This window comes from Amblyomma mixtum, chromosome 1, assembly GCF_055824585.1.
Source record: "Amblyomma mixtum isolate Tamu chromosome 1, ASM5582458v1, whole genome shotgun sequence".
NCBI classification, from domain to species: domain Eukaryota; kingdom Metazoa; phylum Arthropoda; class Arachnida; order Ixodida; family Ixodidae; genus Amblyomma; species Amblyomma mixtum.
This window is the reverse complement of record NC_143012.1, coordinates 204692846-204716658: the sequence shown is the minus strand read 5'-3', so window position 1 is coordinate 204716658 and position 23813 is coordinate 204692846. Positions and strand designations below refer to the sequence as shown.

The window sequence follows — 23813 nt, the reverse complement described above, 5'->3', positions numbered from 1 at the left end:
GACATGTGAAAACCCTAATTTGATCACTTTGGGCGTGAAAACGTGATCGGGCTTCATGTCGCGGAGAGCCGCTGAGCTCTCCGCCTGTTCGAGGCAACGGGTGGCTCGCCTGAATGCCGCTGAAGGCTTTGCTTAATATTTTTTATTGTTATTATCTAAAACAGCAAGGTTTAATGACCCTGCGGCTGCGCAGGCCGTTGTCGTATTGTGTACATGCATGCGGAGACTGCTCTAAAACGCTCACATGCACACCGTACTCATTTGTTTACAACCTGTTAAAGGTGCTTAGGAAGCCTAAAATATTTTCTGTTGGTTTGCTAAAGAATGGAAGGCAACAAAAATAAATAAACAAACAAATGTTACCCAATCATGTAAGTAGTACCATGCATCAAGCAGCCTTCACAAGCTAGCATGCAATCGTTTACAAGTATTCCGCGATATAACAGTTATAACGCGCGCATGGCAGAGCGTTCACTACAAGTAGTTCATAGTTATGCCAGCCTGACAAAGTATAAAATTGTGGTACGCTGCATGCTCGATATGCGGACATGAAAATGCTCCAGGTCTCGTTGGTTGTAAGTAATCAGCCGGAGTCACTTTCTGTCTCGCATGGATCGCGAGGAAGTGACAACCTCAGAGCACAGCAGCCGTGGCACAAATGCTTTATTCCCATTTTGGTCCACGAAAACCGCGCAACTTGGAGCGAAGTTCAACAGTAGCACCAAGACGGTGTGTAATACACGAACTGACGGTAAGCGTTCTCCGCTTGCACGGCTATGCACTGCGCTGAAGTTTGCCGTGTCGATTGCAGCGCCGTAACACACAGCATAGCGAGAGGAGCAAGCAGTTTTTGGTGCACTTGTAGCGCTATTCCACGCCACCTTCCTGAGCTTATTGGCGTGAGCTTCTGCGCTCTGTCGAAGCCACACGTGGTTCGTGTCAGTTATCTGGGTTATGTCTGCAGAAGCGAGGCAAATGTTGCTATCAACCAAACGCGGACTTCTAATCGTTCAGAATGTGCCCTCGCGTTTGTAGTGGCCCAAGCGACTGACGGCAGCAGTTTTTAGTCGAATAGTGGAATAACTGCAGTGCCACCTGGGCAGCGCAGGCTCCCCGAGCGTAAGTCGTCTTTTTTTTTTTTTTTTGTGACGTTTCGGAGGCGGGACCGCTTGTTCATGCGGCTATGTTGCCCACTTACCCTCGCAGATTTTCCTACATCGAAGCCTTTCTTTCTACATTGGGTATCTGGCGCCGGCGAACGTGTTTGTTGCGTTCGCCCGTTCGGAAAGGATGGATGACGAACGGGCGCGAACAGGGGCAGTACGTCCTTGTGCAGTTCGATTCCGTGAAGCTCGCAAACGATCGCATGCCGCCCCTTTAACTGTTTGTCGCAATTCTTGCAATCCACAACAGAGCATGTACTTTCTCTTTCCACATTTCCACTGCTGCGTTGAGGCATACACGCCGGCGACTTACGAGGCAAGTAATGATGCCGTGTTCTGAGCGCACCTGTGGCGCCATCTGGTCTCAAACGGAAGAACTGCGATGCGCAGTGAGCAGAGCCATCTTTTGGCAAACGGAAAAACCAAAATGACACGTGCCTTCACGCTTGCGGTGTTTCAGTGCTTCGTCTCGCGTTTCACGGGCGCTACGTTGCTGCCCACCGCTCCTGCGCTTCCCCTCGTGTGTTGCCGGCTGTGCTTGCACCGCTCTTCAAATGCTCTTGAAACGTTTCCTCGGGGCCGATGAAGCGGTCATTTCGGTGCCATTTTCCCGCTGTCTCCAGTAACGATTCCTTCGGCGCCGCTGCCCCTTTGTTGAGTTCACCATGCAGCGTGTTGCTGCGAATATTGCACGTGGTTGGCGTGAGACCGGGGAAGAAGTAGCGCATTTCCCCTTCTCCATCGTGTAAGCACGAATTTCTTTCGAATGTCAAGTAAGCCAGCGCTTTGAATTCATGTAACCGCGTGTCGTGTTATCTTTCGTGTCATGTTGGTTGTTGCATCTTTTGTTTCATGTTGGCTGCCGTGTGACACTTACTGCGTTGTCTTCTTAGCTGCTTCCTTCACTGACGACAGCGTGCCATTTAATCACGTTCGATTCGCCTTCCTTAACCCCAGGAAGCATGGAACATTAAAATAATGTTATAAATTTGTTGTGTGTTTTGAAGTAGCACTATTTGTTCCTTTCGAACGCTACATTATGCTTTAAGAATAACAAGTAGCGTGATGTTTTTCACTACAAACCCTAGTTACCATTCCAAGTAGACAATATTCAAATTATGACTTTTAAATGTCATTATGATCATTGTTTAAGATCACCAAATAATGTTTATGTTCTACCATGATTATCCGTTGAATGTTCAAAACGCGCTTTTTCTGAGTATATTCTTCTAAAAGTTATATTATAACCGTGACTATAAAAGTGCTTTAGAAGTATCACTGCTTCCCAAAATTTTTCCTGCTTTTTTTTTACGGTCGAGGTATTTTCTAATTAGCTGTATGTCACACCTAAGTCTATTAAATTGTGCCTGCCATATACTGCATGCACGCCACTGTTATTTTGTTTTGTTAGAAAGCTTTGCTTCCTACCTATTCCCTACTGTTGCTCACGAGACGCCCACCAGTAATGGCTACATAATCTTGACCCCATGGTATCCGTTCGGAGGTGAGCGCATGAGTTGCCCTTTGTGCTGTATTGCGGAGGCCACATTTCACTTATCATTGCGGAAACTAAAAGAGCTTTTTTCGTGGCCAGTATTTCTGCCCTGTGTAAAAGAGGGCAAGGACGGATAGGGCTCCTTGGTAATCCGCGGAGCTTAAATGAAACCAAAAACTCTAGCGTGGAAGGGGAATACAGGTAATGACAGCGTTACATGAGTATGGAATACGCAGTCGCGGGTTCGATCCCGGCCGCGGCGGCCAAATTTCGATGAAGGCGAAATTCTGGAGGGCCGTGTACTGTGCGATGTGAGTGCACGTTAAAGAACCCCATGTGGTCGAAATTTCCAGAGCCCTTCACTACGGCGTCTCTCATAGCCTGAGTCGGTTTGGGACGTTAAACCTTAATACACCAAACCAAACCAGTATGGAATACGCTCTGTACATGTGCTCTCATACCCGGACATTTTGGGCAGGGAGATGTAATCATGTCCTCCAAGCTAACAGAGCATTAGTAGGTTGAACAGAGCGTTATCCTGAAATTACTAAACGATGTGCGCTCGTCGACAATACAGCTTTGCCTAATGTTCTTGTAGTCTCATTCTGTTTTCTCTTTAAATGTTCAGCAGATTGCAATTCCCAAAAAGACGGATGCGCAATATCGTTTGTGACACTATATAGTGAGAAATATAAAGGGTCTGGGGCGCTTCTCGTTACAGAAAGGCTACCACATGGAGTCGGCGTGTAGCGATCACGGAGGCATCGAAAGGAAAATCCGTTGTCTGGATTCTGGGCGGATTGGGGCCAGGATAAATAAGCTACTGGCTACGTTAGAGCACAGTGGGTTGAACCTGAAGGCACCTTGTGGCCGTACAAGCTGCTGCTTAGCGAGGCACTTGCCCGTCCTGAACAAGACCTTGTACGAGGCGGCGATGCAGCTCACAGAACTCTCCCCAGGAGCCCTGACGTTAAGCGCCATCCGAAGCGTTGACGTGGACGTCGCGCGCTCCGACAACTCCATAATGGAAGCTGCCATCCTGACCTGCTGGCTGCTGACACACCACCGCTGCATCAGGCGCCTTGTCCTGCGAGCCAGTGCAATTCCCGTATCGTGCTTTCCAGCTTTGCTCAGCGAGGCACTAGTGGCTAACAAGGGCCTCGTAGAGGTTCTAGCCGACCCATTCGATTTTATCGAAACCTCGCGGCAAGTTTGTGAGTGCCGTGTTCTGGCTAATGCTTTAGGAAAAATATCGCTTGGACTCGTTTGTTTGGATGTCACACCTCTCATAATAGACCAGATGAAGAAAATAGGAGATGGTCCCCGAGTTCCGGAGCGCGGAGGGCAGAAAACAGGGGAGCATGCCGGCTTCCAGGAAACTACGAGGTCCGCGCATCGGAGCCGCAAGACGACACTGCGCCTCAAGGTCATGGGCCTGGTCGGGCCGAAACTGCAGGTGGTCTCTTTTCAGTGCCCCCCCCCCCCCCCCCCCCCGCTTTCCTTCACCCTCTTTTCCCTCTGTGTGTGTTTTGTTTTCTTCCTTCAAGTGCTCTGACTCTATTGCAAATAAACTCCTAGTCTCAAAACGGAACCCAACGAGTGAGCATCGTTCTTTAGAGGCTCCTGCGTGCGCGGCCCCCCGCCGCCCGAACGAGTCTACGCGCAGTAAAAGAACACTAGTGCAGCTCAGTCGTTTTAAACTTTGTGGCGCTAACTGCATTTGTGAGACAGAGACCTAAGTGTCAAAGAAACAGAGTTGATAATAATCAACATTTGGTGCCGAAACCCGGGAACTTAGTCAACTGCCATCAAAGACGCCATGGAACGACTCCAAAAGAAGCAAGCCGCACTACGTCAAGCCATCGAAAAGATCATCGCAGCAGCCACCGCCCTCCTACAAGAGCCTGCAGCACAAAGCGGTGAGCTTGAAGAACAATTTGACCTCCTTATCGAGCAAGCAGAAGAGCTAAAGTCGGTTAATGACAGCATTGAGAAGAAAATTGACCTACAGGAACTCGACGCAGAATTGGCCGCCGTATCTGCTTACAGCGAGAAGATTAGCATCATGAAAACTAGAATAAAAAGAGCCCTACGAAACCAAACTTCTTACGAAGATCGGTCAAGAACTCCATCACTAACGGGGAACCCTTCCGAGCCTAGTTCTCAGCCTTCAGTTCACGCCAGCGTTACCACGAGCCAGCTTCCGTCGGCAACAACCAAACTTCCGAAGTTGGAAATCGCCAAGTTTAATGGAGACTTGAGATCATGGCAGAAGTTTTGGAATCAATTCGACTCAACAATCCACAAAAATGGCTCTCTTTCATCAATCGATAAATTTCAGTACCTGACAAGTTATCTAACAGGGAAGGCGGCAGCGGCTATCGAAGGGTTATCCCTAAGCAATGAAAATTACGGAATTGCCATCAGGACCCTCACAGAAAGATTTGGGAGAGAAGACGTCATTATCGAAGAACACATGTCTCGCTTGCTCGGTGTTCGCCCGGTAAACAACCTCCATGACACAGAAAGGCTCAGGACACTTTATGATGAGGTACAGTCGGGAGTCCGAAGCCTCGAGGCACTGGGCGTGACATCAAGCACGTACGGCGTGTTGTTGCTAACTGTCCTTCGGAAGAGCATCCCCGATCAACTTAGCCTCGAGTACTACCGAAGGAAGGCTGCCACTTCAACCGTTCCCCAAGACGAGCTCCAAGACTTCCTCGATTTCTTGAGAACGGAAGTGGAGAGCAGAGAACGAGCACAGTGCAGCAGCCGACAGTCACTGAACAGGGATGTTAAATCGAGGGAGCCAAGCATTAAGGGGAAGCCACCATCTGCAGCCGTCTTTGCTGTAAAGGGCAGTGAGTCACAGTGCTCATTTTGTGGGGCAGAAGACCACGTTACGGCAGACTGCGTGGCCTCCGTTGCGCCAGAAGCCAAGAGAGAGATCCTGGCCAAAGAAAGACGATGCTTTAAATGCACGAAAATGAATCATCGAGCAGCCGAATGCCGAACAGCAAAGTGGCTCAAGTGCGCGAAATGTTTCGCCCGGCACGCTACTGGCGTCTGCGATCTCAGCAAGTCGACACCACCCCTTTCAAGAAACGGTTCTGCACCTCACGAGGTTGTCGTGCAGTCATCGTTACAGGTGGCACAGACTGGCTGCACGCCCAGCGTGCTCCTACAGACAGCACAAGCATGGGCGGAATCGAAACAGAAGCGCGCCTTGGTGAGGATTCTGCTCGACGGTGGCAGCCAGAGAACTTTCGTAAAGCGAGAGGTATCCCGGCGTCTCAAACTTCAAGTGGTGGGAGAAGAACGTCTCGCCATTCACACCTTTGGGACCACTACGCCAAACATCACAACATGTAACAGAGTCGAGTTGTGTCTACGAAGCCGACATGACGACCACGTAATAAGAATCGAGGCCCTCGAGGTTCCAGAGATTTCCGGGGACTTCCTGCCACCACCTGACGCCTCCGCTACCAGCCTGGCTGCAGACCAAGGGCTCCAACTCGCTGACCTGGCCCCGGACGACCACCCACATAGCACCGGAGTCTCTCTCCTGATTGGAGCTGACCATTACTGGGACGTCGCCACTGGAAGTGTCAAGCGGGTCAACGACAAGCTTGTCGCCGTGGAGACCATCTTTGGGTGGACGCTGCAGGGTAGAGTGGCAAGAAACACAGCGACGACCTGTTTGACAACCACCGGAGTCATGCGCGTGTTGGTGACCACTGAGCAAGAAAACGACGACCTCTCCAAGCAGCTCAAGTCATTTTGGGAATTGGAACATCTTGGAATCGTTGACACAGATACCACAGAGAAGGGAGACGAAGTTCTTCGAAGCTTCCAAGAAAGCGTCACCTACAGAAATGGCCGTTATCAGGTCTCTCTGCCCTGGAAAGAAAATGCCTCAGACTTGGCGGATAACAAGGCCATAGCTGCGCAGAGACTTCGGTCGTTGACAACAAAGCTGATAAGAAACGACGGTGACATGCAAGCTTACGACCGAGCGCTGAGAGAATACCTGATTGCTGGGCACGCTGAGGAGGTCGACGAAAATGGTGAGTCCCCAAAGGGACCTATTTACTACCTCCCGCATCGAGGCGTTGTCAGACCGACAAGCGAAACAACTAAGCTGAGGGTGGTCTTCGATGCCTCCTCGAGCGCACGAGGCGAGCTTTCGCTAAATGATGTTCTCTCTGCGGGACCAAATTTGAACCCAAATCTCTCAGACATCCTAATCAGGTTTCGAACCAACAGAATAGCTGTCATGGCCGATATAGAAAAGGCTTTCCTCCAAGTGCAGCTGGTCGAAAGTGACCGCGACGCCTTGCGTTTTCTCTGGTACGAGCGACCTCCCAAGCAGTCAGAAGCTCTTCCTCCTATAAAGGAGTATCGAATGACACGAGTGCCCTTCGGGGCAACATCAAGCCCCTTTTTGCTCGCGGCAACTCTGAGGTATCACATTGAGTCAGTGCAAGACGTTTATCCGAGCACAGCGAATATACTAAAGAACAACCTATATGTGGACGATTTGGTGACAGGCGCTGACTCAGTTGAGGAGGCGGAGCGCATCTGCCAAGAATCGCAGCACATTGTACACAAGGCAGGCATGCATCTACGCAAGTGGCGATCGAATTCGATTGAACTTTCGACGATGTTATCCGAAAATGAGAATGCACGAGGCAGCTTGCCGGAGCTCACAATGACCAAGATCCTGGGTGTCGAATGGAGGCCTCACCCAGACGATTTCGTGTTTGAGATGAACACCCTAATAGAATTTTTGAGATCGCGGCAAGATACAAAGAGGTTTTTGCTGCAAGCGTCTGCGCGTATTTTCGACCCCTTCGGTTTCCTCGCACCAATTTCTACTACAACGAAGATCTTGTTTCAGACCCTTTGGGAGCGAGGTACAGATTGGGATGAGAAACTGCCTCCAGATGTACTTGACCGATGGGACATTTGGTGCCAACAGCTCCCTGAGCTTCGCCACATTTCCGTACCTCGTAAAGTCGCCTTGAAAGAAGAGCATACCCAGCCGGAGCTTCACATTTTCTGTGATGCCAGCCCGAAAGCTTACGGTGCCGTTGCTTACACGAAGACAACAAATGAAGACGGGAACTTCACTGTATCCCTTCTGATGGCTAAAACAAGGGTGGCGCCATTAAAGCGCTTGTCATTACCGCGGTTGGAGCTGATGGGGGCCCTAATAGGAGCTCGGTTGGCCAAAACGCTTCTTCAACAGCTGAATGTGACCGCTATTTCAGTGCACTGCTGGAGTGACTCGACCGTTGCCCTGAGCTGGATAAAAAGCTCTGCTTTGAGGTGGAAACCTTTCGTTGCCAACAGAGTGCAGGAGATTCAGTCTCTGACTGATCCCGCAGTTTGGAAGCATTGCCCGGGAAAGACTAACCCCGCAGATCTTTTAACAAGGGGTATTATGCCTTCCACTTTGATTGCGAGCGAAGCGTGGTGGAATGGGCCTGATTGGCTGAAGGCGACCATCGAGCACCCTACGGTTGTCCCAAACATTGACTACAACTCTTGCGCCGAGGAGGAAAGGGTCGTGCAGGTGCTCAATACAGTGACCTGCAGTGCACCGGAGCCACTGTTGGATATTGGGAACAGCAGCTCCTTATCCAGAGTGCTTCGCGTAACAGCGTGGGTTCAGCGCTTCCTGCATAACTCTCGGAACCATTCCCAGAAAAGAGAGGGAGAGTTAACAGCAACAGAGCTAGCACAGGCCGAGAAGTATTGGCTTCGAATTTCACAAACCACAAGCTTCTCGGAAGAAATAAGCGCCCTCAAGTCATCAGCTACATTGGACAAGAAATCCCAAATTCTAACTCTCAACCCTTTCCTCGACGCTGATGGCATACTGAGAGTTGGCGGCAGACTCCAGCATAGCGCCGAAGAGGAGGACACAAAACACCCCGCTATTCTCTCTTCGGCCCACCAGTTCGCACAGTTGCTCATAGCTCGGGAGCACAAGAGGTTGCTACATGCGGGAGTGCGAGACATGCTATGCCATCTTCGTGAGCGCTACTGGGTGCTTAGAGCGAGACAAACTGTAAAATCAATAATTCGGCGCTGCCTACAGTGTCAGAAGCAAAGTTGCCGCCCAGCTGCAGAGCCCGTGGCCCCGCTTCCATCAGAACGTGTCACAAAGGCTGACCCATTCCAGATCACAGGTGTCGATTTTGCGGGCCCACTATTCTACAGTGACAAAGGGACGGCACGCAAATGTTACGTAGCTCTTTTTACATGTGCAGTAACCAGAGCTATCCATCTAGAGCTTGTCGGTGACCTGGCATCCAACTCATTTCTCATGGCACTCAGAAGATTTGTCTCCCGCCGAGGAATAATCAAAGTCATGTACTCGGATAACGCTCTAACCTTTAAAAGAACGTCTAAGGACCTCGCAAAGATGTTTCAAGTGGCGCGGGGAGCAGAAGTCCAGGCATACATCGGAGAAACGGGGATATCGTGGAAATTCATTGTCGAGAGAGCGGCGTGGTGGGGCGGGTTTTGGGAAAGGATGGTGCGCACTGTGAAAACCTGCCTCCGCAAAACACTTGGAAGAAGCTGCCTCGATTTTGACAGCCTCCGCACAGTTCTCACAGAAGTCGAGGCGGTTGTAAATTCCCGTCCCCTGACATACGTCCACTCGGATGCGGGGGAGCCAGCGCCCCTAACACCGGCTCATTTCCTCGTCGGACGTCGGCTCACAGCTTTGCCATCCGCAGCGGCGGCCACTTCTGCGGGGTCAACAAGTGAAGTACTGCGAGGGAAATGGAAGTACCGCGTCGCGCTGGTGGATTCCTTCTGGAAACGATGGAGGAGCGAGTATCTTCTAGAACTCAGGTCCGCGCACCTAATAAGACCCACCCAGCAGCGAAGCGTCAAGAAAGACGACATTGTGCTGCTCGGCGACGAGCGGACGCCCCGCCAGATGTGGCCGATGGCGCGAGTCAGGGAGATCTTCCCAGGGAGAGATGGCAATGTGCGCGCCTGCAAAATTGCCCTCCCAAACAAAAGGGAGCTTCGGCGACCAGTGCAGGTCCTTTTCCCTCTCGAACTCCTAAGCGAAGATGTCCCACATACAGCACAAATGAGCTGAAGCTCATTGCGGGGGAGGATGAAGAAAATAGGAGATGGTCCCCGAGTTCCGGAGCGCGGAGGGCAGAAAACAGGGGAGCATGCCGGCTTCCAGGAAACTACGAGGTCCGCGCATCGGAGCCGCAAGACGACACTGCGCCTCAAGGTCATGGGCCTGGTCGGGCCGAAACTGCAGGTGGTCTCTTTTCAGTGCCCCCCCCCCCCCCCCCCCCCGCTTTCCTTCACCCTCTTTTCCCTCTGTGTGTGTTTTGTTTTCTTCCTTCAAGTGCTCTGACTCTATTGCAAATAAACTCCTAGTCTCAAAACGGAACCCAACGAGTGAGCATCGTTCTTTAGAGGCTCCTGCGTGCGCGGCCCCCCGCCGCCCGAACGAGTCTACGCGCAGTAAAAGAACACTAGTGCAGCTCAGTCGTTTTAAACTTTGTGGCGCTAACTGCATTTGTGAGACAGAGACCTAAGTGTCAAAGAAACAGAGTTGATAATAATCAACACCAGAATTTCGCGGAAGCCATCGCCAGTGCAATTTGCGGGGGTAACTTGCGCCGCCTGGTGCTCTGGAGTGAAATGTCGGTCACAGTCGCGAAGAAACTATTCTCGGCTTCAACCGCTTCTACGAACTTGAGCTCGTTAGGGATCGCTGGCTATAAAGAGTTCTCGGAGCCGAATGCTGTAGTCCTCGCTGCCGCGCTGAAGCGCAACAAGACACTTCGGAAACTCTCGATATAGAGCCTGTGGAAGAGGTTGCGTATCATCCTCGCTTCCCTGGAACACAACGGCACTCTGAAGGAGCTGTGCCTTGCTTGCTTTAGTTATCTCCCGCTATCCTTCTCGACACCGTGGGACGGCCTTCAAGCACTGCGGGCCAACAGAGGACTCAGCTGTGTCAAGATTACCGGCACGAGATTTGGCAACAACTTCGCTATGGAAATCGCATACATTCTTCGGGAAAACAACACGCTACAGGAGCTCAATCTCTCCAGAAACCGGATCGGCAATACCGGAGGTCGTGCACTGGCTAATGCCTTCATTCAAAACTCATCACTCAGGCGTTTCGACATCTCCGATAACGGAATGACTGGCGCAGCACTGGTGCAGAACTTCGTCGATTGCCTGGCTGTAAACAGCAGTCTTGAGTCTGTACGCCTCGGCAGAGTTCACGTTTCTGAACAATGGCAGCCCGCATGGCCTCCGGCAGGGAATGTACATGCTCGTCTCCATGTGACGTGGAACACATATGGACTCGAAGGCTGCGCCCAGCGTCTGCGAGAAGACGACGAGTTCTCTCGACTGTGTGTTGGGTGGACAGCTGACGCCGGTTCTTCTGCAATCGTGGAGTGGTTCTCCGCGGCTCGGACGATGTGTGCCTCGCTGACAGAACTCACCATCCTGTGCCCTCGGCGCGTTGAGTCGGTGAGCTCTGCTGCTGCGGTTGTGTCCTTTTTGGAGGCTACAAATTCTTTGAAGACGCTCGTCGTAATTCCGACACTCCGCTTGGCCACCTTCGTCACTGCCGTCCTCAGCGGCCTCGCCCGCAACAAAAGTGTCTGCGACGTGGAGATCCACCAAGACCTCTCCAGCACCCCTGACGTCAAGGCTCTTCAGGCTATTTTTCGTGCGAACCGAACCCTGCACCGCCTCAAGTTCGCAGCATACTGTCTGGGCACCAAGGCTGTCGGTTTGCTGACGCGTGCTCTAGAGGACAATTTTGTGTTTTTGACATTCGAATTCGAAATCTTCGCTTCGCGGCACAATATGCGACCTCTCCAAAGCGTCCTGAACCGGAATCGGTCTTTTCTGAATCGCGCCGTGGAGTACGTGCTGGGCACGGCAGTGGATTCTCGGTCAGTGGGAGCTCTTGAACTACTCTCCGCGTGTGACTCGCTCATCGATGCAGTGTCCGATGCCTCAGGCAAAACGCGCGAAGAGAGCAAGCTCCTGGTGCTTGAAGCAGTCTGCCGACAAAACTCTTCTTCCGAAGTGTTCAACTCAGTGCACACGTGAAAACGTGTGGCAAGGAAATTGCAATTTCAAAAACAATGATCAGCTTAGACGATTGTGCTGTGTGAGTGGCATTGTTTTCCTAAAAGGCAGCAATCGATTGTTCATGATTTAGAGCACAAATCAGGTGGTGACAAATAAACGTGAGTGGTGTGTTCTCCCCTCTCATCCCAGTGTTTTTTTTATTTTGTGACGTTCTGCTATCCTCATGAAAAAAAGCATTTAATTGTAATTTTTTACAGTGGGCGTTGGAGATAGTGGAGATAGTGGGAACTGATAAATATATTTATCAGTTCGCCTTTCAAGCTGCCCAAGACAGAGCTTCACGTTGTGCTTGGTTCTAAGATAAGCGCCAGTGAGTACGGGCGGCAGTCGAAAGAAAGCGCGGCTCCCGTTTTTCAGCATAATTAACACGCCGTGATCAAGCTCGTTATATGCGTATTTGTTTCTTGTTATCTCGGGCACGAAGCGAGTGATGTTTTTTACAAAGCACGGATGAGAGCGATGTAATCGCGGTGCATTCGGGCGCACAAAGCATGCTGTCAAGTGGTATTTTTTAAACTCCGCGGGCTGTCGTTTCTGCCGCAGGAAAACGGCCACGCTGAGTGTCTCTCGTTGGAAGTGCCTGGGTTGGAGATTACTTGTGGAGCTCCACAACATTCCTACTGACGCCTGAACGTTTCAAGCAATATTTGAAATGTTATTTTTTTAATCTCAACTAATTACTCAAATAGGACGAGCGAAAAAAAAATGCTACTGTAACTTTAAATAAACCCTAACAACATCCATGCGATTTCAGTTCTGAAGAACGCTTAGGTTTTTTGTTTTTTTTAGCTTGCTCCAAGTTAGCTGGGACACCCTATATATAGCGGTAGGTTATGTTCGGCGCATTTCCTTACGCAACATGTATCAAAATCCAATGTCTTGAGCGGTTAATATTCGATGCCAAGCACTCGAAAGCTGCGACTGCCACGGGACAAGCGCGGGAGGAACACACACGCGTGAAACTAGCAGAGCTGCTAGCCATGTTTGGCGCTCTCCATTCAATATCGTCGTTCTCAAACTTCGCGGCCTTTGCATCGGAATTCGTCACTGACACCATGGGCGGGAGGTCAATGCGAGATGCCTTGAAAATTTCCCCGCACCTAGGACACGAGCACTGAGGTACCAAACTCAAATGGCCCCAGCAGCAGCGCGCACACTCGCTGTCCGCTACAAGCGCATCTGCCCCAGAGCCGCAAAGCCACGCAATGGGGGAGTTATCAGACGCCCTGCAACTTCGCGACAGAGGAGATAGAGAGCGAGTGAGAAAGAACGGAAGCGCCAGCAGTGGAGGAACAAATGTAAGCAGCAATAAAAAAGAGACAGTGCGCGTAATGAGGAGGGACGTAACAGCAACGTCACCACTAGTTTCACGTGACTAGGTCGGGCGGGTGTGCACATGGGTGTGCAGAAACGCTCCTTTCTGACGAGCCCACATGCCGACGTTCGAAAATGCGAGGGGTGTACACACGGTGATGCAACGGCCTTGCCGCGCCAACGGCAGCATTTTGTCGTTGTCTTCGCTTGTATGGCGTGATGGGAAGTTATCAGCATTAGAGTGTAAGCCCGCCTTGATTGCCATGTGTTTCAGATCGTGCGAATTTAAGCTGCAACCGCATGGAGCGTTTTTCGCGAGCGAAAAACGCGACGCGCGGCAAACGCCCGCGTTGCCGCTGACGCGCGAGCACCCGCACGAGAAAAATGAACTTCAGAAGCGGCGCTGTCGCGCCGCGTTCTTTCGGGTTGCCAGACCGCACAACTGCCAACGAGGTGAATTATCTGTTACCGCATATATAATATGCCCTTTAAATTACAGGACACTACAATAAAAACAATCTTCATGTAATTATACCTCGTTAAAGGTTGGCCGAACACTACGCGCGAACGAACACGATGAGTGAATGCGCGTGGCTCTTTGGACGTGCTCAACAGCATGGAGGAAGAAAAAAACTAGGAGGGACCATGACGTCACAATCTTGAAGCCTAGTCATAAAAAATATAATGGAAAGCATCGTGGGAAATAGGCCCTCACGTGACAAGGCAGCGGTAGCTCTTGGTCGAATTTCGGTTTCGCTCTCTCGTTCTACGAGAACAATGGTGAGCCTCTGTGCGTTCATGAGCAGGGGGACTTGACTTCCCGCTCGCTCTTCGCCAGGTAGTGCACGCGTGACACGAACGCTCCGTGGGTGCTACCTCGGACGGTATACGCGGCCGGGCGCCCCACCCCGGCCGCTAGTGCAGTGTGCCGCGCGCGCGATTAGTCCGAGACAGGACGCTGCGTGCGCGCGGCTACGTAGTACATACAGTTTACTTCTTTTTGTAAGTGATTGTGCGCAGTGGCCGGGAGACCCCGCGCAGGGGCAGACGTAAAGCCGCCGGCACTCTCTCACGACAGCGAGAGAGAGAAATGCTTCACTGCTGCATTTCACGCCGGAACTGCGTATGTGCGCGAGCGTACTCGGCGCGACTTGTGCCTCGAGAATAGCGGAGAACGGCGGGCCCATGGGCGGGCCGAAGTCCGCCTGCCCGAGAGATAGAATCTTGCGCAGCATCCCGGGGCGCTCGTTAAACACGTCCGTGCGCCGTGAGCGCTCTGGAAGCCACTGCGCCCATCTTTAGAGGCTCGTTTTCTTCGCCTACTCTCGAGTTCTCCGCTTATAGCATGCGCTGAAATAAACGCTCCATATGTGTTTATAACGACGAAAGGAATATTTCCTCTCCATTCTCTTCATGAACCACAGTTGAACAGTGACGAGGTCGCGGCCGCACCCTTTGATGAAAAGTTTACCTGCAGTTTTCTACAGTGCACCCAAAAACTCGAGAGTGTGATCAACAGAAGTGTTCAGTCGCGGAGCCTTCAGACAACCTCGAGCTCGGTGCGCATTCCGCCAAACCTGCAACACAGGCGCTGCGCTTCTGCGCTACATCGGAGCACGGACGTTCACTAAAAAGCACCGCTGGTTGGCAGTCTGGTAACTGTGGAGGGCCTATTTGCCAAGAGTCAGTACGCAAAAGGGCCCTCGACAGCGGCGTCAGAGGAGGATGGCTTGCAGAGGCTGAGCGCACTCTCTCCTAGCTCAACAGTAAAGCCAGCTCCTCCGAGGAAAGAGCAAAGTTCCCCCAAAAAGGTTCCCCCGAGATGCGTAGAGTTCCTGTATATGCTCCCGCAGCATAAAGACAAGCGTCATGTTTGTAAACAAAGGTGGCGCTGCGGTCGGCAGCGACGCGGGGTGTAGGCAAAAACGTAGCATGCCCACCCCGCGCCACGCGATGTTGCCTTCGAAACCAACTTGATACCAGTTTTGGATTGGTTTGTACCTCGGACCCGCACAAATTACGGGTATCAAATGCTGAACTTCACTCTCCCACATTTATTAAATAAGAAATCCTTATAAATGTATAGCTAAATAATGACAACAACTGTTATATGTCTTGTGTGTTTGTACGTTTTTTTTTCTCTCTGAAAGTGCCCTCGTATTGTTTCTTTCGTTTGTTTTGTTAACGTGAACAAGTGTATCACTGCCAAGCTTCTGTAGGGTGCGCCGGCCTCGTCAAGCCTTGCCACTGGTTTTCTGCCGGTGCACCCAACATCGCCATGATGTTAAATAAATATATTCTGATTCTGATTCTGAACTCGCGTACGCGAATATTTCAAAGCGTGCGAATCGCTTGTGGTTAGAAACAATTCTGTTGGTGACCGGAGAGTAGTTCAGCACTTTTTCAACCTGTTCGCCGGATGGAATTACCTGGCGAAGCGCTGCATAGGCTTCCTTTTGCGCTCCAATGTTTGGCAGCAACGGCGAGGCTACGGCGGTCGACTAGGTTGACTTACTAAATGAAACCGAGAAAGCACGAGGTATACAGGGACATTAATCGTCTGCAGTCTCAACTTCTGGGCCGATACAGCATACCCTATCGATAAGTTCAAGAAGAAGGACGACGGGATGCACGGCGCGAGGCAGCTTTCTCACATGACGAACCTTTGTGATGTGCCTGCTCTCGTCGAGCCACTACACTGCGGAGAACACCGAACACTACTGGACACTAAAGTCATGCAGGTATGCCTTGAATGAGTCATGCAAATGCGATCTTTCCGTTCTGCCGCCACCGCGGTGGCTCAGTGTTACGGTGCTCGACTGCTGACCCGAAAGACGCGGGTTCGATCCTGGCCGCGGCGGCCGAATTTCGATGGAGGCGAAGTTGTAGTGGGCCCCTGTGCTGTGCGATGTCAGTGCACGTTAAAGAACCACAGGTGGTCGCCCTTCACTACGGCGTCTCTCATAGCCTCAGTCGCTTTGGGATGTTAAAACTCCATAAACCATAAACCAAACCTTTCCCTTCTTTGGATCTTTGTCGAGTGCGCAGCGAACTTAAATGCTTTATTCTGCTTGATGAAATAGACATTGAATGTTAAGAGATGCGCAGGCGAAGGGATAGAAAAGTTTACATCGAGCTACGACGAAGTTACGTCATGCTCTGCAGAGCTAAATGTTTTAAGTCATTCTGCTTGATAAGTGGTTTTCTGGTCTGGTATTTGCTGTTTTCGCCAGGTTCTGATTGGCCAGCAATTGTAAAATTCAGGTAATACCGGAAATAACACTGCAGGATTTCCCGATATCTTAGCGACGTTTAATCGTTTTCTAGGATAGGTGGTGAAAAAACGTACATGTTGAAGCTCGTGGAAGTGAAAGTAGAGAAAAAATTACGCGGCGTACTACTACCAGATTACAGCGCTGCTTCAAACGTCAAGCGTAGTGGCCCGATGAATGCTGAAGGCGACTGGCAGCAGCTGTTTTTTTTTTTTTTTAGCGCGAGGAGATGCCCGGGACGTAGTTCGGGTGATTGCCATCTGAAAACGGTCCCCTGCGTTCAATTTGCGCTTACACCCAAACGGAATGTCGCTTCCAAATTTATCATAATGAGAGCCGACAGAACGCGAACGAGCTGCAGACGTTGATTCATGCACTGTTAGCCGCATGACTGAAGAGCAACCCTGCGGATTAAGAGACGCGAACTATCATATTTCGATGCAGAAATGAAATATACTAGCCGCGCAGCAGATCCGTCGCCGAACTTTTCTCGCTCTACGGCCGCTGCTCATCGCTTTGGCCCATATCTAAATGCGATAAACTGGTGGAAACTTGTGCCGCTGCCTTTCTTCAGCATTGCAGTTCAACCACCCGCACCACAACTCGCCGGAATATTCCAAAACGCGTTCAAAAACGCTCAAGCGTGGCATACCCAATGCACACGGTACCGGCTTTTGCCTACACAACGGCAGATCACACGCACATCTTGTGGGACTGCATCAGAAATCTAAAGGAAGCAAGATCAGGAACAATCCCGCCGCGGCTGGAGGCAGCCGCGAAGAGCAACGACCATGACCAACAGCTACGGACCGTCCAGCAGGTCCTCGGGGCGCTCGAAAGGCAGGGACCCAGCGAGCCGGCAACGGCGAGCGGAGACCCGCGCCGAGTAACGGCAGCCTCGTAGACGACGTAGGCCCTCGTCGGGGCGCGCGAGCGCCCAACTGCAGGCACAAATAAAGTTTCCTCCAATCCAATCCAATCCAATCCTACACAACGATAGTTACTGCTGACTCCAGCGCCGCCGCATCTCCGTGACGTCACGGCAAGACGCTTTACAGCGCCGTATCATGGGGGCTGCCATCATTGATCACGTGATCACGCCGCCATTATTCGCCTCCTGACCGCTCGGCGCCCGCCTCGTCGCAACGGCTCCTGCGTCTGATGTTTCGGTTCTGACAGGCAGTGTGTCGCGTGATACGGTTGTAAAGGAGTGGGAAGACGACACTGTGGTTGGCCCGAAGCTTCGAAGGGCATGTGAAAACCCCAATTTGATCACTATAGGCGTGAAAACGGGACCGGGCTTCATGTCGCGAAGAGCCGCTGAGCTCTGCGCCTGTTCGAGGCAACGGGTGGATCGCCTGAATGCCGCTGAAGGCTTTGCTTATTATTTTGTATTGTTATTATCTAAAACAGCAAAGTTTAATAAGCCTGCGGCTGCGCAGGTCGTTATCGTATTGTGTACATGCATGCAGACACTGCTGTAAAACGCTCACATGCACATCGTACTCATTTGTTTACAACCTGTTAAAGGCGCTTAGGAAGCCTACAATATTTTCTGTTGGTTTGCTAAACAAAGGAAGGCGACAAAAATAAATAAACAAACACATGTTACCCAATCATTTAAGCAGTACCATGCATCAAGCAGCCTTCACAAGATTGCATGCAATCGTTTACAAGGATTCCGCGATATAATTGTTATAACGCGCGCATGGCAGAGCGTTCACTACAAGAAGTTCACAATTATGTCAGCCTCACATAGTATAAAATTGTGGTACGCTCCATGCTCGATATGCGGACATGAAATTGCTCGAGGTCTTGTTGGTTGTAAGTAATCAGCCGGAGTCACTTTTAACGTCTGTCTCGCATGGAAGTGACAACCGCGGAGCACAGCAGCCGTAACGCAAATGCTTTATTCCGATTGTGGTCCACGAAAACCGCCTTACTTGGAGCGAAGTTCAACAGTAGCACCAAGACGGTGTGTAATACACGAACTGACGGTAAGCGTTGTCCGCTCGCACGGCTATGCACTGCGCAATATGCAGTAGAGGTAAAGGAGCGTAAGTCGTCTTTGTGACATTTCGGTGGCAGGTCAGCTTGTTCATGCGGCGATGTTGCGCACTTACCCTCGCAGATTTTCGAAGATCGAGACCTTTCTATCCATATTCGCTGTCTTGCGCTGGCGAACAAGTGTGTTGCGTTTGGCCGTTCGGAATGGGTGGATGCCCAACGGGCGCGAACAGGGGCAGTACGTCCTTGTGCAGTTCGGTTCCGTGAAGCTCGCAAACGATCGCATCCCGCCTCTTTCACTGTTTGTCGCAATTCTTGCAATCCGCAGCAGAGCATGTATTTTCTCTTTTCACATTTCCACTGCTGCGTCGAGGCATACGCCGGCGACTTACAAGGCAAGTAATGACGCCTTGTTCCGAGCGCACCTGTGGCGCCATCTGGTATCAAAAGAAAGAACTGCGCGCTGTAAACGGTCTGCGCGGCTAGCAGAGCCATCTGTTGGCAAACCTAAAAACCAAAATGACACGTGCCTGCACGCTAGCGGTGTTTCAGTGCTACGTCTCCCGTTTCACGGGCGCTATGTAGCTGCCCCCCGCTCCTGCGCCTGTCCGCGTGTTGCCGGCTGCTCTTGCAACGCTCTTGAAGCGTTTCCTCGGGGCCGATGAAGCGGTCATTTCGCTGCCATTTTCCCGCTGTCTCCAGCAACGATGGCATCGGCGCCGCTGCCCCTTTGTTGTGTTCACCATCCAGCGTGTTGCTGCGAATATTGCACGTGGTTGGCGTGAGACCGGAGGAGAAGTAGCGCATTCCCCCCTCTCCATCGCGTAAGCACGAATCTGTTTCGAATGTCAAGTAAGCCAGCGCTTTGAATTCGTATAACCGCGTGTCGTGTTATCTTTCGTGCCATGTTGGTTGTTGCGATCTTTTGTTTCATGTTGGCTGCCTTGTGACACTTACTCCGTTGTCTTCTTAGCTGCTTCCTTCACTGACGACAGCGTGCCATTTAATCACGTTCGATTCGCCTTGCTTATCCCCAGGAAGCACGGAACATTAAAATAATGTTATAAATTTGTTATGTGTTTTGAAGTAGCATTATTTGTTCCTTTCGAACGCTACATTATGCTTTAAGATTAACAAGTAGCGTGATGTTTTTTACTACAAACCCTAGTTACCGTGACTATAACCGTGACTATAAAAGTGCTTTACAAGAATCACTGCTTCCCAAAATTTTTCCTGCTTTTTTTTTTACGGTCAAGATATTTTCTAATTAGCTGTATGTCACACCTAAGTCAATTAAATTGTGCCTGCCATATACTGCATGCACGCCACTGTTATTTTGTTTTGTTAGAAAGCTTTGCTTCCTACCCATTCCCTACTGTTGCTCACGAGACGCCCACCAGTAATGGCTACATAATCTTGACCCCATGGTATCCGTTCGGAGGTGCGGGCATGAGTTGACTGTTGTGCTGTATTGCGGAGCCCACATTTCACTTATCATTGCGGAAACTAAAAGAGCTTTTTTGTGGCCAGTATTTCTGCCCTGTGTAAAAGAGGGCAAGGACGGATAGGGCTCGTTCGTAATCCGCCGAGCTTAAATGAAACCAAAAACTCCAGCGTGGAAGGGGAATACAGGTAATGACAGCGTTACATGAGTATGGAATACGCAGACGCGGGTTCGATCCCGGCCGCGGCGGCCGAATTTCGATGAAGGCGAAATTCTGGAGGGCCGTGTACTGTGCGACGTCAGTGCACGTTAAAGAACCCCAGGTGGTCGAAATTTCGGGAGCCCTTCACTACGGCGTCTCATACCCTGAGTCGCTTTGGGACGTTAAACCTTAATAAACCAAACCAAATCAGTATGGAATACGCTCTGTACATGTGCTCTCATACCCGGACATTTTGGGCAGGGAGATGTAATGTCCTCCAAGCTAACAGAGCATTAGTAGATTGAAGAGAGCGTTATTCTTAAATTACTCAACGATGTGCGCTCGTCGACAATACGGCTTTGCCTAGTGTTCTTGTAGTCTCATTCTGTTTTCTCTTTAAATGTTCAGTAGATTGCAATTCCCGAAAAGACGGATGCGCAATATTGTTTGTGCCACTATATAGTGAGAAATATAAAGGGTCTGGGTCGCTTCTCGTTGCAGAAAGGCTACGACATGGAGTCGGCGTGTAGCGATCACGGAGGCATCGAAAGGAAAATCCGTTGTCTGGATTCTGGGCGGATTGGGGCCAGGATAAATAAGCTACTGGCTACGTTAAAGCAGAGTGGGTTGAACCTGAAAAGACCTTGTGGCCGTACAAGCTGCTGCTTAGCGAGGCACTTGCCCGTCCTGAACAAAACCTTGTACGAGGGGGCGATGCAGCTCACAGAACTCTCCCCAGGAGCCCTGACGTTAAGCGCCATCCGAAGCGTTGACGTGGACGTCCCCCGTTCCGACAACTCCATAATGGAAGCTGCCATCCTGACCTGCTGGCTGCTGACACACCACCACTGCATCAGGCGCCTTGTCCTGCGAGCCAGTGCCATTCCCGTATCGTGCTTTCCAGCTTTGCTCAGCGAGGCACTAGTGGCTAACAAGGGCCTCGTGGAGGTTCTAGCCGACCCATTCGATTTTAGCGAAACCTCGCGGCAAGTTTGCGAGTGCCGTGTTCTGGCTAATGCTTTAGGAAAAATATCGCTTGGACTCGTGTGTTTGGATGTCACACCTCTCATAATAGACCAGAATTTCGCGGAAGCCATCGCCAGTGCAATTTGCGGGGGTAACTTGCGCCGCCTGGTGCTCTGGAGTGAAATGTCGGTCACAGTCGCGAAGAAACTATTCTCGGCATCAACCGCTTCTACGAACTTGAGCTCGTTAGAGATCGCTGGCTATAAAGAGTTCTCGGAGTCGACTGCGGTAGTCCTCGCTTCCGCGCTGAAGCGCAACAAGACACTTCGGAAACTCTCGATAGAGCCTGTGGAAGAGGTTGCCGTTGGTATCATCCTCGCTTCCCTGGAACACAACGGCACTCTGAAGGAGCTGTCCCTTGCTTCTTTTAGTTGGCTCCCGCTATCCCTCTCTACACTGTGGGACGGCCTTCAAGCACTGCGGGCCAACAGAGGTCTCAGCTGTCTCAAGATTACCAACACGAGATTCAAGAACAGCTTCGCTATGGTAATTGCAGACATTCTTCGGGAAAACAACACGCTTCAGGAGCTCAACCTCTCCAGCAACCGGATCGGCAATACCGGAGGTCGTGCACTGGCTAATGCCTTTATTCAAAATTTATCACTGAGGCGTTTCGACATCTCCGATAACCGAATGACTGGCGAAGCACTGGTGCAGAACTTCGTCGATTGCCTGGCTGTAAACAGCAGTCTTGAGTCTGTACGCCTCGGCAGATTTCACGTTTCTGAACAATGGCAGCCCGCATGGCCTCCGGCAGGAAATGTACATGCTCGTCTCCATGTGACATGGAACACATATGGACTCGAAGGCTGCGCCCAGCGTCTGCGAGAAGACGACGAGTTTCCTCGAATGTGTGTTGGGTGGACAGTTGACGCCGGTTCTTCTGCAATTGTGGAGTGGTTCTCCGCGGCTCGGACGATGTGTGCCTCGCTGACAGAACTCACCATCCAGTGCCCTAGGCGCGTTGAGTCGGTGAGCTCTGCTGCTGCGGTTGTGTCCTTTTTGGAGGCTACAAATTCTCTGAAGAAGCTCGTCGTAATTCCGACACTCCGCTCGGACACCTTCGTCACTGCCGTCCTCAGCGGCCTCGCCCGCAACAAAAGTGTCTGTGACGTGGAGATCCACCAAGACCTCTCCAGCACCCCTGACGTCAAGGCTCTTCAGGCTGTTTTTCGTGCGAACCGAACCCTGCACTGCCTCAAGTTCGCAGCATACTGTCTGGGCAGCAAGTCTGTCGGTTTGCTGACGCGTGCTCTAGAGGACAATTTTGTTTTTTTGACATTAGAATTCAAACTCTTCACTCTGCGGGACGATATGCGACCTATCCAAAGCGTCCTAAACCGGAATCGGTCTTTTCTGAATCGCGCCGTGGAATACGTGTTGGGCATGGCAGTGGATTCTCGGTCAGTGGGAGCTCTTGAACTACTCTCCGCGTGTGACTCTCTCATCGATGCAGTGTCCGATGCCTCAGGAAAGACGCGCGACGACAGCAAGCTCCTGGTGCTTGAAGCAGTCCGCCGACAAAACTCTTCTTCCGAAGTGTTCAACGCAGTGCCCACGTGAAAACGTGTGGCAAGGAAATTGCAATTTCAAAAACAATGAACAGCTTAGACGATTGTGCTGTGTGAGTGGCATCGTTTTCTTAAAAAGCCAGCAATGGATTGTTCATGATTTAGAGCACAAATCAGGTGGCGACAAAAAAAAAACGTAAGTTGTATGTTTTCTCCTCTCATCCTAGTCTTTTTTTTTATGACGTTCTGCTGTAGTCACGAAAAAAGCATTTAATTGGAATTTTTTACAGTGGATATTGGAGAAACCGTTCCGCATTTTCCGACGGTGGTATACTTTTCTGGAGTTTAATGTTGAGTGGCTTTCTTAATATTGTCGCGCGCTTTGTGTCGACAACAAAGCAGAGGGAAGAGTAGCGCACAGGTAGAAGAAGCTACTCGACCTCGCCTTACTGAGCTCTCTCTCCGCATTAGATAACGTTTTAAATAAACGCTTCAGTACGTGTTGAGTGCGTAGCAGTTGTGGTGGAGGTGCTGGCATGATCACCACAGAACCATCTCGACTTCGCTGTAGCCGTCGACGTGCCGGACTGTCCGTGTTGCCCGAGAGAATGAATCAAAAAGGCTACGCACGACAGCCAAGTTCGGCAGCGCCCACATGGGAGCAATACCGTTAACCGCCGACCTTTTCTGGACTGCCAAGGGAATACATGGATGAGTGGCTCATCCATTGCCAGGGGGTGAGCAAATGCAACCTCTTAGATGCCACCATTAAGCTGGCCAGTTCTGTTTGCTTTTAGGATGGTGCCGCGTTGGCATGGTTCGAGAACCACAAAGCGTTTTTAGCACACGTAGCAAGGACATCGTGAGGCTAGACAGATCGAAGGACCAGCATTGGGATGTAGCAAAGCCAGCCTGGCTAGCGGAACAATGTGTTCAGCGCCAGCGCCAACAAGAAGCATCATTTCGAAAAGATTTCATCATAAAAGCATTCCGACTAAATCATCAGATGCTTACGCAGGCTGGCAGCCTCAAATTGTCTGATCGTCCGTCCAATTTTCTGCTCAGTCTTCCTACCCTACTGCACGTTTTTTAACAGCTTGTGGGAGAAGTAGACGCGTACGTCCAACGTAATTCGGGCTGAGGAGCTCGTAATAAACAGTATGACGCAGGAGTGCCTGTTTTGCTTTGCTTTTGCTAAGCATAGCTTCTTT

The 23813-nt window shown here is 50.9% G+C and overlaps 1 protein-coding gene across 1 annotated transcript; it reads left to right on the top strand.

Annotated features, from left to right (window-relative positions):
• The first annotated feature begins 5644 nt into the window (after positions 1 to 5644).
• LOC149370611 (uncharacterized) lies at positions 5645 to 22654 on the top strand. The gene is made up of 2 exons (XM_089578140.1): positions 5645 to 6725; positions 22548 to 22654. Exons 1-2 carry the CDS (start codon positions 5645 to 5647, stop codon positions 22652 to 22654), a joined length of 1188 nt encoding a protein of 395 aa, XP_089434266.1.
• The last annotated feature ends 1159 nt before the right edge of the window (positions 22655 to 23813 follow it).